Source organism: Papio anubis, chromosome 4, assembly GCF_008728515.1.
Source record: "Papio anubis isolate 15944 chromosome 4, Panubis1.0, whole genome shotgun sequence".
Classification (NCBI taxonomy): Eukaryota; Metazoa; Chordata; class Mammalia; order Primates; family Cercopithecidae; genus Papio; species Papio anubis.
Window position 1 is genome coordinate 135,032,262 of NC_044979.1, and position 15,766 is coordinate 135,048,027.

Below are 15,766 nucleotides of genomic sequence, written 5' to 3' on the forward strand. Positions count from 1 at the left end.
CCTGGGCAGCACAGTGAGATCCTCTCTAGAAAAACAATTTTAACTAGCTGGGCATGGTGGCACCTGCCTGCAGTCCCAGCTACTCAGGGAGACTGAGGTGGGAGGATTTCTTGAGCTGGGGAGGTTGAGGCTGCAGTGAGCTATCATCTCATCACTGCACTCCAGCTTGGACAACTGATCAAGACTCTGTCTCAAAAGGAAAAAAAAAAAAATGAAAATATGAAGCAGGCTGGGTGCAGTGGCTCATGCATGCCTGCAACACCAACACTTTCCGAGGCAAAGCAGGAGGATCCCTTGAGCCCAAGAGCTTGAAGCCAGCTTGGGCAACAAAGCAAGACCCCAGTCTCTACAATTTTTTAAAAAATTAGTCGGGCCTGGGGGTAAATGCCGGGAGTCCCAGCTACTCAGGAATTCGAGGTGGGAGGATCACTTGAGCCTAGAGTTTAAGACCAGCCTAGGGAACACAGACTCTGTCCCTACAAAACTTTTAAAAATTAGCCACTGTAATCCCAGCACTTTGGAAGGCCAAGGCAGGAGGATTGCTTGAGCCCAGGAGTCTGAAGCTACACTGAGCTAGGATGACACCACTGCATTCCAGCCCGGGCAACAGAGACCTTGTCCCAAAAGAAAGCAGAAAGAAAAAACAGCAAAAAAACGTTAATTCTGAGCCACAGGTAAACAATTTCTCTTATTCTCTTTTTGAGATATTTAAAAATAAGTATGTGACCAGGCGCGGTGGCTCACACCTGTAATCCCAGCACTTTGGGAGGCAGAGGTGGGCGCATCACCTGAGGTCAGGAGTTGGAGACCAGCCTGGCCAAGAGGGTAAAACCCCGTTTCTACTAAAAATACAAAATTAGCAGAGCGTGGTGGTGCAGACCTGTAATACCAGCTACTTGGGAGGCTGAGGCAGGCGAATCCCTTGAACCCAGGAGGTGGAGATTGTAATGAGCCAAGATGGTGACACTGCACTCCAGCCTGGGCAACAAGAATGAAACTCCATCTAAGAAAAAAATATATATATAATTCAGTCAGACTACTATAATGTCCGACTATGCCCATGATTGGCTGGTGATGCCACCCACCCTATCAGAAAAGGTCAGGACAGAATGTTGCAGTTTATCAGAAAAAACTCGAGGACTTTAAGGCCCAGATTCACCGGTTACTGGTGGTGATCTGCTCTGCAGGTACAAACTGCAATCACGTAAAAAAAAAAAAAAAAAAAAAGAAGAAGAAAAGGCCAGGCGCGGTGGCTCCTGCCTGTAATCCCAGCTCTTTGGGAGGCTGAGGTGGGCGGAACACCTGAAGTCGAAGTTTGAGACCAGCCTGACCAACATGGAGAAACCCTGTCTTTACTAAAAATAGAAAATCAGCCGGGCTTGGTGGCACATGCCTGTAATCCCAGCTACTTGGGAGGCTGAGGCAGGAGAATCGCTTGAACCCTGGAGGCCGAGGTTGCAGTGAGCCAAGATCGCGTCATTGCACTCCAACCAGGGCAACAAGAGTGAAACTCCGTCTCAAAAAAAAAAAGAAAGAAAATTAAATAACAGCAAGCAACTGTATGCACGTTTGAGGGCGGTGTCCGGGGTGAGAAAGGCCCCGCCAGCAATCCATGCCACAATCAGCGATGGCTGAGCGGGTCTGGACCTCGGGGGACCAGGCTGCACGCCTCCAAGCAAATGCACAGCGCGGCTAAATTGGATTCGACAGCACCGGAAACGGCGACTCCCACTTGGGGCGCTGCGGACACACGAGTCGAGGCTGCCTTCCAGGAAGCAAACAAAAAAAGGGGGGAAAAGGGGGGGAAAGAAAGAAAGAAAGAGAAAAAGGAGGGCGAGTGGCAAGCAGGGGCCTCGGCCGCCGCCCACACGCCCCGCAGCGTGCTCGTCCCCCGCGCAGGGCTCCCGGCCGCAGCCCTCGGCCATCGGCCGCTCCCAGGCGGCCCAGGCCTCTGACTCCGCGGCCGGCCCGGCGCGGCCCGGCGCCCTCAGGTGCGTACCCCGCCCCCGCCGCCGCCGCCGCCATTAAGGGCGGGTTGCCTTTCGGAACGTCCTACTCCCGAGGGCCTGGGGAAGGGAGGTCACCCGGCCGCAGCGGGAGGTAGCACCCCGGCACACCCCGGCGCCCCGAGGCGAGGCCCCCCCACCCCGAACCCGGGTCCCCACGGGCAGGACCAGAGGTGTGAGGGTGGGGGCGGGGAAGCCTTGCCGCGGGGGCAATGGTCGTACGCACGGAACGCGCATCCCTGTCCTTCCTGATTGGCCGAGCGGGGGGGTGTGCGTGACGTCACGCTCCGCCCGGCGTACGTGTGGCGCTCGCGCTGCGTGCGGACGCGCTTGATTGGTTAGATGAGGGGGCGGGGCCGCCGCTGTTACCCCGCAACTGCGCCTCGGATCCGCCCCCTGACGTCACGCGCGCCCAGAGGCCCAGGTTGTGGGTTTTGTCAGTCGATACGGTCCTCGCGACGGTCTCCGGGGATCTGTTTGTTGGCGAAAAACCAATCCAGACTCCCAAGGAAAAAGGCCGAGGCCCGGGAATTTCCCGTTGCAATTCTGGTTTCCAGTTCAAGGGGGAAAAAGTTTCGCAGGGCTGTATTCTCCACCCCTGAAGCCCACGCTTTCTTGTTTCTTAATAACAGCGTCGTTGAGATCCATTGTAAAATTCACCTTTTAAGAGTGAATAATTCAGTGCACAGAGTTGTGCAGCCTTTGCCACTAATTGCAGAACGTTTTCAGCACCCGAGGAGAAGAAACTCCAATCCCATTAGGCCGTCATTCCCCGGTCCCCACCCTGTCCCTACCCCCAGCCCCTGGCAATCACTTTTGTCTCCATGAATTTGCCTATTCTGGACATTTCGTGTGGATAGAATCATCCCAAGTTTTTTGTGTGTCTGGCTTCTTTCCTTCTTTATGGCTGAATAAAAATCCATGATATGAATACACAGCATTTTGATTTTCCATCCATTGATGGCTATTTGGGTCATTTCCACCTTTTGGCTGTTATGAATAATACTGGTATGAACATTGGTGTACACGTTTTTGTGCGGACATTTGTTTTCAATTCTCATAGGTGTATACCAAGGACTGGAATTGCTGGGCCAAGCTTTGTGTTTTAAGGAAAATAAAAAATCGTGTTTTAGTTTCGTGCTGGTAATTTGAAGTAAGCAGATGTCTAGATATAAGCTTGGAAACTGGCCAGTTGGAGATTGCTCACGGCTGCAATTGAAGACTCCAGCAGCCTTTTCTCCTCTTTGCTTCCATTTGGAGAGGAAGGCATCATAGGCTATGTGACTTCCGTGGACGCGGGGCTTGGCACCAGCCTGCAGTTGGGATCAATCTTCAGTGGCGATTTGGAGTGGGTCACGGTTCTTCCTGCCTGTCTGCCTGTTTGGTCCCTGACGTCTGCTCCCCAGGGCCTTGGCTCTTCCCCCACGCCTTCAGCATGCACAGTCCCTTCTCTCATTCTCAGGCTGCGGAACCTGAAAGTACAGTTTTCCCCCCTTACCCGCTGTCTCAGTTACCGGAGGTCAACCGTGGTCTGAAAATATTACATGGAAAATTCCAGAAATAAACAATTTATAAATTTTAAATTGCACGCTGTGATGAAATCTCACGCTGTGCAGCCTGGCAGTGAATCGTCCCCTTTGTTCAGCGTCCCCACGCTGTGGGCGCTCCGCACCCATAGTCACTTAGTAGCTGGCTCGGTTATCAGATCGACCGTCACAGTGTCCCAGTGTATGTGTTCAAGTCACCCTTATTTTCCGTCATAATGGCCCCAAAGCACAAGAGTAGTGATGCTGGGAATTTGGACAGGCCAAAGAGAAGCCGTAAAGTGCTTCCTCTAAGTGAAAAGGTGAAAGTTCTCGACTTAATCAGGAAAGAAAAAAAATCCTATGCTGAGGTTGCTAAGATCTACGGGAAGAATGAATCTTCCATCCGTGAAATTGTGAAGAAGGAAAAAGAAATTCGTGCTAGTTTTGCTGTCTCACCTCCAACTGCTAAAGTGACGGCCACGGTGCGTGATAAGTGCTTAGTTAAGATGGAACAGGCACTGCATTTGTGGGTGGAAGAGATGAACAGAAAACGTGTTCCCATTGACAGCAACGTGTTGCGCCAGAAAGCCTTGAGCCTATACCAAGACTTCAGCAAGGGATGCTCTGAAACTGACACCAAGCCATTTACTGCGAGTAAGGGATGGTTACACAGATTCAGGCATAGATTCTCACATCATTACAAGAAGAAGAAGAAGGGTAAGTACGTTACAACAAGTTATATTGAGAGAGAGAGATCGAGAGAGAGAGATCACATTCACATAACATTACAGTACTTGATATACTTATTCTATTTTATTATTGTTAATTTCTTACTGTGCCTAATTTATAAATTAAAATTCATCATAGGTGTGTATGTACAGGTTGAACATCTCTAATCCAAGAATCCAAAATTTGATCTGTTCCAAAATCCAGAACTTATTGAATGCTGACCTGATGCAAGTTGAAAATTCTATACCTGTCACCTTTGCCTTTTTTTTTTTTTTTTTTTTTTTTTTGAGGACAGAGTCTTGCCCTGTCACCCAGGCTGGAGTGAAGTATTGCGATATCGGCTAACTGCAAGCTTCGCCTCCTGGATTCAAGCTATTCTCCTGCCTCAGCCTCCAGAGTAGCTGGGATGACAGACGTGCACCACCACGCCCAGCTCATTTTTATGCTTTTAGTAGAGATGGGGTTTCACCATGTTGGCTAGACTGATCTCAAAATCTTGACCTCAGGTGATTCAACCACCTCAGCCTTCCAAAGTGCTGGGATTACAGGCATGAGTCACTGCGCCTGGCGGGCCTTCTTTTTTTTCTCTTGAGACAGAGTCTTGCCCTGTTGCCCAAGGTCTCGCCCTGTTGAAATGGTGGGATAACAGCTCACTGCAGCCTCGACCTCCTGGGCTCAAGCAATTCTCCCATCTCAGCCTCCTGAATAGCTGGGACCACAGGCCTGCACCCCCACACCTGACTAATTTTTAATTTTTTTGTAGAGGCAGAGTCCCATTATGTTGCCGGGCTGGTCCCACTATATTGCCCGGACTCACCAACATGGTGAAACCTTGTCTCTACTAAAAATACAAAAATTAGCCGGACGTGGTGGTGCACACCTGTAATCCCAGCTACTCGGGAGGCTGAGGCAGGAGAATCGCTTGAACCTGGGAGGCAGAGGTTGCAGTGAGCCCAGATCACGACACTGCACTCCAGCCTGGGCGACAGAGTGAGACTCCATCTCAAAAAAAAAAAAAAAAAAAGAACATAATAGATTTAGGGTTTGGCACTATTCGCAGTTCCAAGCATCCACTGAGGGTCTTGGAACGAGTCCCCCGAAGATAAGGGGGAGACTCCTGGCCCTTCATTTCTCTTGTCCTCCCAGTTGATTCATCTGCATTCCTACATGCCCTGGGGCCATTTCACCGGTGTCTGGCTTCTTTTACTGTATTGCTTGTGATTCCCCTACACTCCTTGCCATCAGTATACATTTTTTGGGGGGGTGGGGACGGAGTCTTGCTCTGTCGCCCAGGCTGAAGTAACAGTGGCACAATCACGTCCCACTGCAACCTCTGCCTCCTGAGTTCAAGAGATTTTCCTGCCTCAGCCTCCTGAGTAGCTGGGATTACAGGAGCGTGCCACCATGCCCAGCTAATTTTTTTTTTTTGAGATGGAGTTTTGTTCTTGTTGCCCAGGCTGGAGTGCAATGGCACGATCTTGGCTCACTGCAACCTCCGCCTCCTGGGTTCAAGCAATTCTCCCTGCTTCAGACTCCCAAGTAGCTAGGATTACAGGCGCCCACCACCACACCTGTCCTTTTTTTTTTTTTTTTGTATTTTTAGTAGAGACAGGGTTTCACCATGTTGACCGGGCTGGTATGGAGCTCCTGACCTCAGGTGATCTGCCCGCCTCTGACTCCCAGAGTGCTGGGATTACAGATGTGAGCCACCTCGCCTGGCCACTAGTATACGTTTTTACATTGTAGGTGCTTAATACATTTTTGTTGTATGGTGAATCGTGTACTCTTGAGTTTGTACTTGTAGGCTGAGCTGTGAAGCAGGTAGAATTTATTAATTAAAACTAAGCCCTGTGGCTGGGTGTGATGGCTCATGCCTGTAATTCCAGCACTTTAGGAGGCTGAGGCAGGAGGATCGCTTGAGTCCAGGAGTTCAAGACCAGCCTGGGCAACATGGCAAAACTCCATCTTTACCAAAAAAAGTAATAATAATACAAAAGTTAGGTGGGTACAGTGGTGTGCGCCTGTGGTCCCAGCTACTTGGTAGGTTGAGGTGGGAAGATCACTAGAGCTTGGGAATCCCAGGCTGCAGGGAGCTATGATCATGCCACTACACTCCAGTCTGGGTGATAGAGCAAGACCCTGTCTCAAAAGAAAAAAGCAAAACAAAACAGAAAACAAGCCCTGAGTCTGGGCGCAGTGTCTCATTCCTGTAATTCCAGTATTTTGGGAGGCTGAGGCAGGAGAATGGTTTGAGCCTAGGAGTTTAAGACCAGCCTGGGCAACATAGTGAAACCTTGTCTCTACAAAAAAATAAAAATAAAAAATCACAAAATTAGCCGTTCATGGTAAGTGATCTTACCACTGCACTTTGATCTGGAGGACACAGCGAGACTGTCTGAAAACCAGAACAAAACCAGAAATCTAAGCCCTTTAAAACCTGAAAAATTAACCTTTGGAAAGAAAAATCTAGGAACAGTTTTTAAAAATAAATCAGGCCACTATTTCAAGATTTCAGAGTTTTCATAAAGGGAGTGGATGACATTCCAAACGATGAAAGGTTGTAAGGGATAGATACAGATTCTAGATCAGTGATGGACAAACCTTGTTTGTAAGGATAGTAAATATTTTTGGCTTTGGGGACATGGGGTCTTTGTCACATGCATGCAAACCTTCCTTTGCAGGAAAGCAGCTGTAGACAAGATGTAAACAAGTGAATGTGACTGTGTTCTGACAAAGCTTAATTTACAAAAATAGGCTGCAGTCTGGATTTGACCTGTAGGCTGGAGATTTTTCTAGGTATTTGCTTTTCATTAGTAAAATATTACATTAGAAGGACAGAAGGTCCTCCAGGATTGCTGGGAAAACAAAATGAGATTTGGAAGTTTTTGGAGTTTACATCTACAGTTTTAAAGGAGCAAAAAGGGCTGGGCACGGTGGCTCACGCCTGTAATCCCAGCACTTTGGGAGGCTGAGCCAGGCAGATCACCTTAGGTCAGGAGTTCGAGACCAGCCTGGCTAACATGGTGAAACCCTGTCTCTACTAAAAATACAAAAATTAGCTGGGTGTGGTGGCATGCACCTGTAATTTCAGCTACTCGGGAGGCAGAGGTTGCAGTGAGCTGAGATTGCGCCACTGCACTCCAGCCTGAGCCACAGAGCAAGACTCCATCTCAAAATAAAAGAGCAAAAAGTTAAGTACTGTGTAAAAATCTGTCATCTCAATAAATGGTACTGGCACTTCAGATGTGAGTAGGAAAATGGTTAATAACTATATCAGCTTTGGGAGATTTTATTCTGTGGTACAAGTTCTTACGGTCAAGGATTTTGAGCTTTATTAGAGTGCAGTGAAATTTTCTCAGGAAAATGTACTTGGGACGGGAAACACTGTGTTGGCTTATAGTCATATTTCATTATTTTCAGTTTTCTATTAATGCATGCTGTGTTCCAAATCATAAAATATAAAAGACAACATTCCTGCCTCCATTTGTTGTTATGTACAAAATGCAAAGAAAGTACAATAATTATGAAACACTCAGCCCAGCACAGTGGCTCACACCTGTAATCCCAGCACTTTGGGAGGATGAGGCAGGAGATCACTTAAGCCCAGGAGTTCGAGACCAGCCTGGGCAACATGGCGAAACCCCCTCTCTACAAAAAATACAAAAATTAGCTGAACATGGTGGCGCATGCCTGGGATTCCAACTACTCAGGAGGCTGAGGTGGGAGGATCTCCTAAGCCCAAGGAGGCAGAGGCTGCAGTGAGCTGTGATTGCACCACTACATTCCAGCCTGGGTGACAGAGTAAGACCCTGCCTCAAAAAATGATAATAATTATTATGAAACACTTGTTTTTTCAATGATTACTGGTAGCATAGTTGACGCCAACTGATAGTATCTTTTTTTGAATTCCACCTGGTATCATCCTGCCTATTATTTTATTCTTTTTTTCAATTTTTTAATTTCTATTTTTGTTTGTGTTTTTATTTTTATTTTCTTTTTTGTTAAATAGCAGACTTTTGACATCAGAGCCTGTTTAGGGATTACTGTGGTATAATATCTCATGGAAAATGGGTGCATTGGCTCACTGCAAATCCGCACTTTGGGAGGCTGAGGCAGGCGGATCAGCAGGTCAGGAGATCGAGACCACGGTGAAACCCCCGCTTCATTAAAAATAAAACTTAGCCAGGCGTGGTGGCGGGCGCCGCAGTCCCAGCTACCGCCGGGAGGCTGAGGCAGGATAATGGCGCTAACCTGAGGCAGAGCTTGCAGTGAGCCGAGATTGGCGCCCACTGCACTCCAGCCTGGGCAACAGAGTGAGACTCATCTCAAAAAAAAAAAAAAAAAAAAAATTTGGGGTGAAGAACTGTTTTATACCTTGATTTTAATAGTAGCTATATGACTTTATATATGTCAAAATTCATAAGGGCCAGGCGGGTGACTGACACTTGTAATCCCAACACTTTGGGAGGCCAAGGCAGCAGATCACCTAAGGACAGGAGTTCGAGACCAGCCTAGGCAACATGGTGAAACCTCCTCTCTATTAAAAAAAAATGCAAAAAATGACCTGGGCATGATGGCATACACCTGTAGTCCCAGCTACTCAGGAGGCTGAGGCACGAGGATTGCTTGAGCCTGGGTTGGGGAGGTTGCAGTGAGCTGAGAGTGCTCCACTGCACTCCAGCCTGGGTGACAGAGTGAGACCCTGTCTCAAAAAAGAAAAAAAAAAAAAATCATAGAACTGTACACTGAAAAGGGTGAACTTTGCTATAAAAAAATTATAGTTAAATATTAAATCATTTTTAGCTGACTCTGAGCACACTACCTATGTGTCAGCCCTGCTCTACAGGGTACAGAAAAAAAACATTAAGTGACATAAACGAGTATTTCACCTTTATAATTAAAGAAATGAAACATATCCTTATCTAGTCTGGTTTACATCAGATAAAAGAATTTTTATTTAAAAACTGTTTCCTTTATGTTAGGCTGGGCGAGGTGGCTCACGCCTGTAATCCCAGCACTTTGGGAGATCAAGGCGGGTGGATAATTTGAGGTCAGGAGTTCAAGACCAGCCTGGCCAACATGGTGAAACCCCATCTCTACTAAAAATACAAAAACTAGGCTGGGTGCAGTGGCTCACGCTTGTAATCCCAGCACTTTGGGAGGCCGAGGCGGGCGGATCACGAGGTCAGGAGATCGAGACCATCCTGGCTAACACGGTGAAACCTCGTCTCTACTAAAATTACAAAAAATTAGCTGGGCACGGTGACACGTGCCTGTAGTCCCAGCTACTCAGGAGGCTGAAGCAAGAGAATCGCTTGAACCCGGGAGGTGGAGGTTGCGATGAGCTGAGATCAAGCCACTGCACTCCAGCCTGGGCAGCAAAAGCAAAACTCCATCTCAAAAAAAAAAAAAAAGAATTTTTATCTTTTTTTAAATCTCACAGGAAATGGATTGCATGATTGTTTTGACCATTTTTCTTCATGCTAAATGAAGTACGCAGACTTAAGCATTGAGTTAAGAGATCGGTGTTTTGATTGCCTTTTGGTCGGCATCAGGGAGAGACCTCTCTGAGCTTGGAGGTTGTTTTAAGGACGCGGGGTGCCATGATTCTAGTAATTGTGTGTGTGTGTGTGTGTGTGTGTCTGCACGCATTTCACACAACAACCCATACATAAATATCTTATAATTCATCTTCCAGGCACTTGAGAATGAAGAGACTACTGTTACAATTTCACTGGCAGGGCGGGCATGGGCTGGGACTGCCCCACCTAGGACATGTGGTCACCCGCCTTATTTTCCCCTCCTGGGGCCTTTCTTCTGTTTGCCCTTCTGCTCCTCCACTGCGGTTGCAGCCTCTGCCATTCCTTAAACCATCTGTACACCCCCCAGCAGGATCCCATGCTCTCTCTGTCCTTTCACGGAAAATAATATTTCCCTTGGAGGGTATGTGAGTTTTAAATTGGGTGATTATAAAAGCATCGGCGTGTAGAATGTAGTTCAGTACATGTTCATTTTCTTTTTTTCCATCCAACCTCTCTTTTATTTGATTTTTTAAAATCTCTTTGGCCGGGCGCAGTGGCTCACGCCTGTCATCCCAGCACTTTGGGAGGCCAAGGAGGGAAGATCACTTGAGGTCAGGAGTTTGAGACTGGCCTGGCCAATGTGATGAAACCCTGTGTCTACTAAAAATACAAAAATTAGCCAGGCATGGTGACCCAAGCCTGTAGTCTCAGCTACTTGAGAGGCCGAGGCAGGAGAATTGCTGAAACCCGGGAGGCGGAGGTTGCAGTGAGCTGAGATTGCACCACTGCATTCCAGCTTGGGCAACAGAGTGAGATTCCATCTCAAAAACAAATAAATAAATACAATAAAAACTGTTTTATTGAGATATAATTCACATACTTATACAATTCACCCATTTGAAGTATACGGTTCAGGCTGTACATGGTAGGTCATGCCTGTAATCCCAACACTCTGGGAGGCTGAGGTGGAAGGATCGTTTGAGCCCAGGAGTTTGAGACCAGCATGGGCAACATAATGAGACCACTTTGCAAAAATAAAAAATTAGCTGAGTGTGGTGGCACAGGCTTGTCGTCTTAGCTACTCTGGAGGCTGAGACAGGAGCATTGCTTGAGCCCAGGACATGAAGGCTACAGTGATTGCACCACTGTGCTCCAACTATGATCATGGCACTGCACTTCAGCCTGGGTGACAATGAGACCCTGTCAGAAAAATAAATAAAAATTTAAAAAATAGTGGTGGGCACGGTGCCTCACACCTATAATCCCAGCACTTGGGGAGGCCGAGGAGGGTGGATCACCTGAGCTCAGGAGTTCAAGACCAGCCTGGCCAACTCCATCTCTACTAAAAATACACAAAATTATCTGGGCGTGGTGGTGCACGCCTGTAATCCCAGCTACTCAGGAGGCTGAGGCACCCAGAAGGCAGAGGTTGCAGTGAACCATGATTGTGCCACTGCACTCCAGCCTGGGAGACAGAGCAAGACCCCGTCTCAAAAAAAAAAAAGACAATTAAAAAAAAGTGTACCATTCAGTGGTTTCTTAAAATATATTCACAGAGTTGTACAATCATCAATTTTTTTTTTCTTTTTTTTTTCTTTTTTTGTGAGATGGAGTCTGGCTCTGTCACCAGGCTGTAGTGCAGTGGTGGGATCTCAGCTAACTGCAAACTCCGCCTCCTGAGTAGCTGGGACTACAGGCGTGCACCATGACGCCTGGCTAATTTTTGTATTTTCAGTAGAGACGAGGTTTCACCATGTTGGCCAGGATGGTCTCGATCTCTTGTCCTTGTGATCTGCCCGCCTCGGCCTCCCAAAGTTCTGGGATTACAAGCGTGAGCCACCGCACCCTGCCATCACAGTCAATTTTGAACATTTTCATCACTCTGAAACCTTCTACCCTTTAGCTATCAACCCCAAATAACCACTAATCTAGTCTCAGTTCCTATAGATTTCTCTATTCTAGAAATTTAATATGAATGGAATTACATAATATGTGATTCCTTTGGATTTTTAAGTTGAGGGGATTCATAAAAGGTCAGAAGTGAAAGAAACAATCATAGGAAGTAGTTGTTTGAGCCAGGTGCAGTGGCTCACAGTTGTAATCCCAGTGACTCAGGTGGCTGAGGGGCGAGGATGGCTTGAGTCTAGGAGTTGGAGGCTGCAGCAACCCATGATTGAGCCACTGCACTCCAGCCTGGGTGACAGTGTGAGACCCTGACTCTTAAAAATAAAAAAGCCGATCAGGAGCATTGGCTCATGCCTGTAATCCCAGGGCTTCAGGAGACCAAGGCAGGTAGATCACTTGAGGTCGGGAGTTCAAGACCACCCTGGCCAACATGATGAAACCCCCATCTCTACTAAAAACACAAAAAATTAGCCGGGCATGGTGGCAGGTGTCTGTAATCCCAGCTACTTGGGAGGCTGAGGCAGGAGAATGGCTTGAACTCGGGAGGCAGAGGTTGCAGTGAGCTGAGATCACACCACTGCACTCCAGCCTGGGCAACAGAGCAAGGCTCCATGTCAAAATAAAATAACCCTGGGCGCGGTGGCTCATGCCTGTAATCCCAGCACTTTGGGATGCTGAGGCGTGTGGATCACCTGAGGTTAGGAGTTCAAGACCAACCTGGCCAACGTGGTGAAACCCCGTCTCTACTAAAACGTACAAAACTTAGCTGGGCCCCATGGCAGGTTCCTATAATCCCAGCTACTCGGGAGGCTGAGGCAGGAGAATTGCTTGAACCTGGGAGGCAGAGGTTGCAGTGGGCCGAGATTGTGCCACTGCACTCCAGCCTGGGCGACAGAGTAAGACCTTGTCTCAATAAATAAATAAATAAATAGGCAGTTGATTTAGTATCTTCTTCAATAAACAAGATGCCTGAGTACAGCCCATGGCTCTCCTGGCATGTGGTCCCATGGGGACCAGTGTATCAGGTGTTTCCTAAACTGGCATCACCTGCCTGGCCCGATGCCTCCTCAGGTGTTCATTGTTAATTAATGCCACCTCCTGATGGCAGTTTCTTTCTGGAAAGAGGAGAAAAGAGAGGGAGCTGTCCCCAAGTGAAGGGTGCAGGGAAGGCTCCACGAATAGTCTCAACTAAGGACCGTCCCAGGAAGGAACCTCGGGACGAGCAAAGAACAGTGAACTTCCAGTGTGACCTGGATGCACCCATTTCCAGAGAGCAGGATGCCGGGAGAAGGCGAGTGGCTCACCGTCCCCAAGGTGCTTTCTATCCTGCAGGGCTCGCGGCCTGCCCTGAAATTTCTGATAGTGACATAGGACGTTCTTCACCAAGGGCGCCCTGTGGGCTGTTGCTATAGGGTCTCCTTTGTTTTTTTTTTTTTTTTTTTTTTGAGACGGAATCTCGCGCTGTCGCCCAGGCTGGAGTGCAGTGGCCGGATCTCGGCTCACTGCAAGCTCCGCCCCCCGGGTTCACGCCATTCTCCTGCCTCAGCCTCCCGAGTAGCTGGGACTACAGGCGCCCACCACCTCGCCCGGCTAGTTTTTTGTATTTTTAGTAGAGACGGGGTTTCATCGTGTTAGCCAGGATGATCTCGATCTCCTGACCTCGTGATCCGCCCACCTCGGCCTCCCAAAGTGCTGGGATTTTTGTTTTTGGACGGAATCTTGCCCTGTTGCCCCACCTGGAGGGCAGTGGCATAATCTTGGCTCACTGCAACCTCCGTCTCCTGGGTTCAAGCAGTTCTCCTGCCTCAGCCTCCGGAGTAGCTGGTCCGGAGTAGCTGGGATTACAGGCGCCCACCACCATGCCTGACTAATTTTTAGTAGAGAAGGGAGTCTCACCATGTTGGCCAGGCTGGTCTCGAACCTCAAGCGATCCGCTCACCTCAGCCTCCCAAAGTGTTAGGATTATAGGCGTAAGCCACCATGCTGGCCTCATTTCTTTCTTTCTTTCTTTCTTTCTTTTTTTTTTGAGACGGAGTCTCGCTCTGTCACCCAGGCTGGAGTGCAGTGGCGCCGTCTTGGCGCACTGCAAGCTCCGCCTCCCAGGTTCACGCCATTCTCCTGCTTCAGCCTCCCGAATAGCTGGGACTACATGCGCCTGCCACCATGCCCGGCTAATTTTTTATATTTTTGGTAGAGACGGGGTTTCACTGTGTTAGCCAGGATGGTCTCGATCTCCTGACCTTGTGATCCGCCCGCCTCAGCCTCCCAAAGTGCTGGGATTACAGTCCTGAGCCACCGCGCCCGGCCCCAATTCTTAATACACATTGAGTGTGATGACGTCATAGATCAATGGCAACTGAAGGTGTGAAGAAGTGGAAATAGCACTAGGCAAAAATTGTCCTGGTGTAAGTTCTAGCTTTGCTTGGACGACTTGCTAAGTTGTAAAATAAGAATACTTCTACGCCCTTTTCTCTCCTGGGGATACTAAAGACAAAGCAAAGATTATGAATGGAAATTCTCTGAGCTTCCAAAAGAATAAGGATGGAGCGTGATCTAAGGGAGTGTTCTAGTGAATGGAAACATAACACACCTTTGCCGTTATATATTCTTTGATGTACATTTGCTTGGTGAGTGGAATCTAGAATGCTCAAGAAAAGACTTTCTAGGACCTACGCGTCTCCTGGCTGGATGCTGCTTTTTCTACTCTTCAACTTAGCCAAAAAGCGGAGAGGCAATTGAGCTGCTTTTTCTGACTCCAGCTCTGTTGCCAGAACAGTCTTTGCTATGAAAAACAATATTGGCTGGGCGTGGCGGCTCACACCTGTAATCTCAGCACTGTGGGTGGCGGAAGCAGGCAGATCGCTTGAGCCCAGGAGTTGGAGACCAGCCTGGGCAACATAGTGAAACCCCATCTCTACTAAAATGCGAAAATTAGCCAGGTGTGGTGGCATGCACCTGTAGTCCCAGTCACCTGGGGGCTGAAATGGGAGGATCAACTGAGTCCAGAAGGTCGAGGCTATAGTGAACCGTGATCACACTCCAGCCTGTGTGACAGAGCAAGATGCTCAAGATGCTGTCTTAAAAAAAAAAACAAAAAAACAAAACAAACAACAAAAAAAAAAACAGGCCGGGAGTGGTGGCTCACACCTGTAATCCCAGCACTTTGAGAGGCCGAGGTGGACGGATAACTTGAGGTCAAGAGTTCGAGACCAGCCTGGCCAACATGGTGTAACCCCGTCTCCACCAAAAATACAAAAATTAGCCAGGTGTGGTGGCTCATGCCTGCAATCCCAGCTACTTAGGAGGTTGAGGCAGGAGAATCACTTGAACCCAGGAGGCAGAGGTTGCAATGAGCTGAGATCACGCCACTGCACTCCAGCTTAGGTGACAGAGTGATACTCCATCTCATAAAAACAACCAAATCTCTCCCTATCCTTCCCTTCCCCCTACCATTCTGTTTAATAATAATAGAGATACATAGATTTATAAAAATTTTTAACAATAACAGTTTGCATCCTACTGGTTCAGTATAGCTAATGTTCTCAGAAAGATTCTAACTCTAAGGGATCCTCGAGTGTCTTCAAAGAATTTTGATAGATAGTTGCATTTTTAGAATTTCTTTTCAACCTTCCGTAACTGTCCAGACTGGCTAGGGTGTGCTGTGGTTGCAAACGACACCAGACTTTGGAGGATTAAAGGAGCAAAGACTTACTTCTTGGTCGCACTAAAAGTCTGTTGTGCATTGGCTATGAGTCTGTTTCACATTGTCCGCAATTTGGAACCCAGGCTGCTGTGGCAGTCCCATGTGAAACGTTCCCAGTGGCCACTGAGGAGGAAGAGAGAGTGTGGCAAAGTAAATTTACTTCCCTGACATCCTCAGTCCACAAAAGTCATGTGGCCACACCACATTCAAGTGGGTAAGAAATCAAACCACATGATCTGAAAGAGACGTTTGTGAATATTTCCAAATAACCCCATGTCACCTCCACACTTTGCTCCCTTAAATCTTTAGTTTTGACTGGGCCCAGTGACTCACGCCTATGATCCCAGCACTTTGGGAGGCCAAGGCGGGCAGACC

The 15,766-nt window shown here is 48.0% G+C and overlaps 1 protein-coding gene across 4 annotated transcripts in view; it reads left to right on the forward strand.

Annotated features, from left to right (window-relative positions):
• Positions 1–1,560: 1,560 nt before the first annotated feature.
• Positions 1,561–15,766, forward strand: part of LOC101022412 (general transcription factor II-I repeat domain-containing protein 2B) — a 60,904-nt gene continuing 46,698 nt past the window's right edge. The window contains exons 1-2 of one of the 4 annotated variants that reach the window (XM_031665454.1): positions 1,561–1,991; positions 3,070–4,249. In XM_031665454.1, coding sequence (XP_031521314.1) covers positions 3,769–4,249 — 481 coding nt within the window. In that variant the 5' untranslated portion in view covers positions 1,561–1,991; positions 3,070–3,768. Of the gene's footprint in view, positions 1,992–2,051; positions 4,250–15,766 lie in introns of those variants that run through there. The other 3 variants (XM_031665457.1, XM_031665456.1, XM_031665455.1) reach the window with 3 other exon arrangements.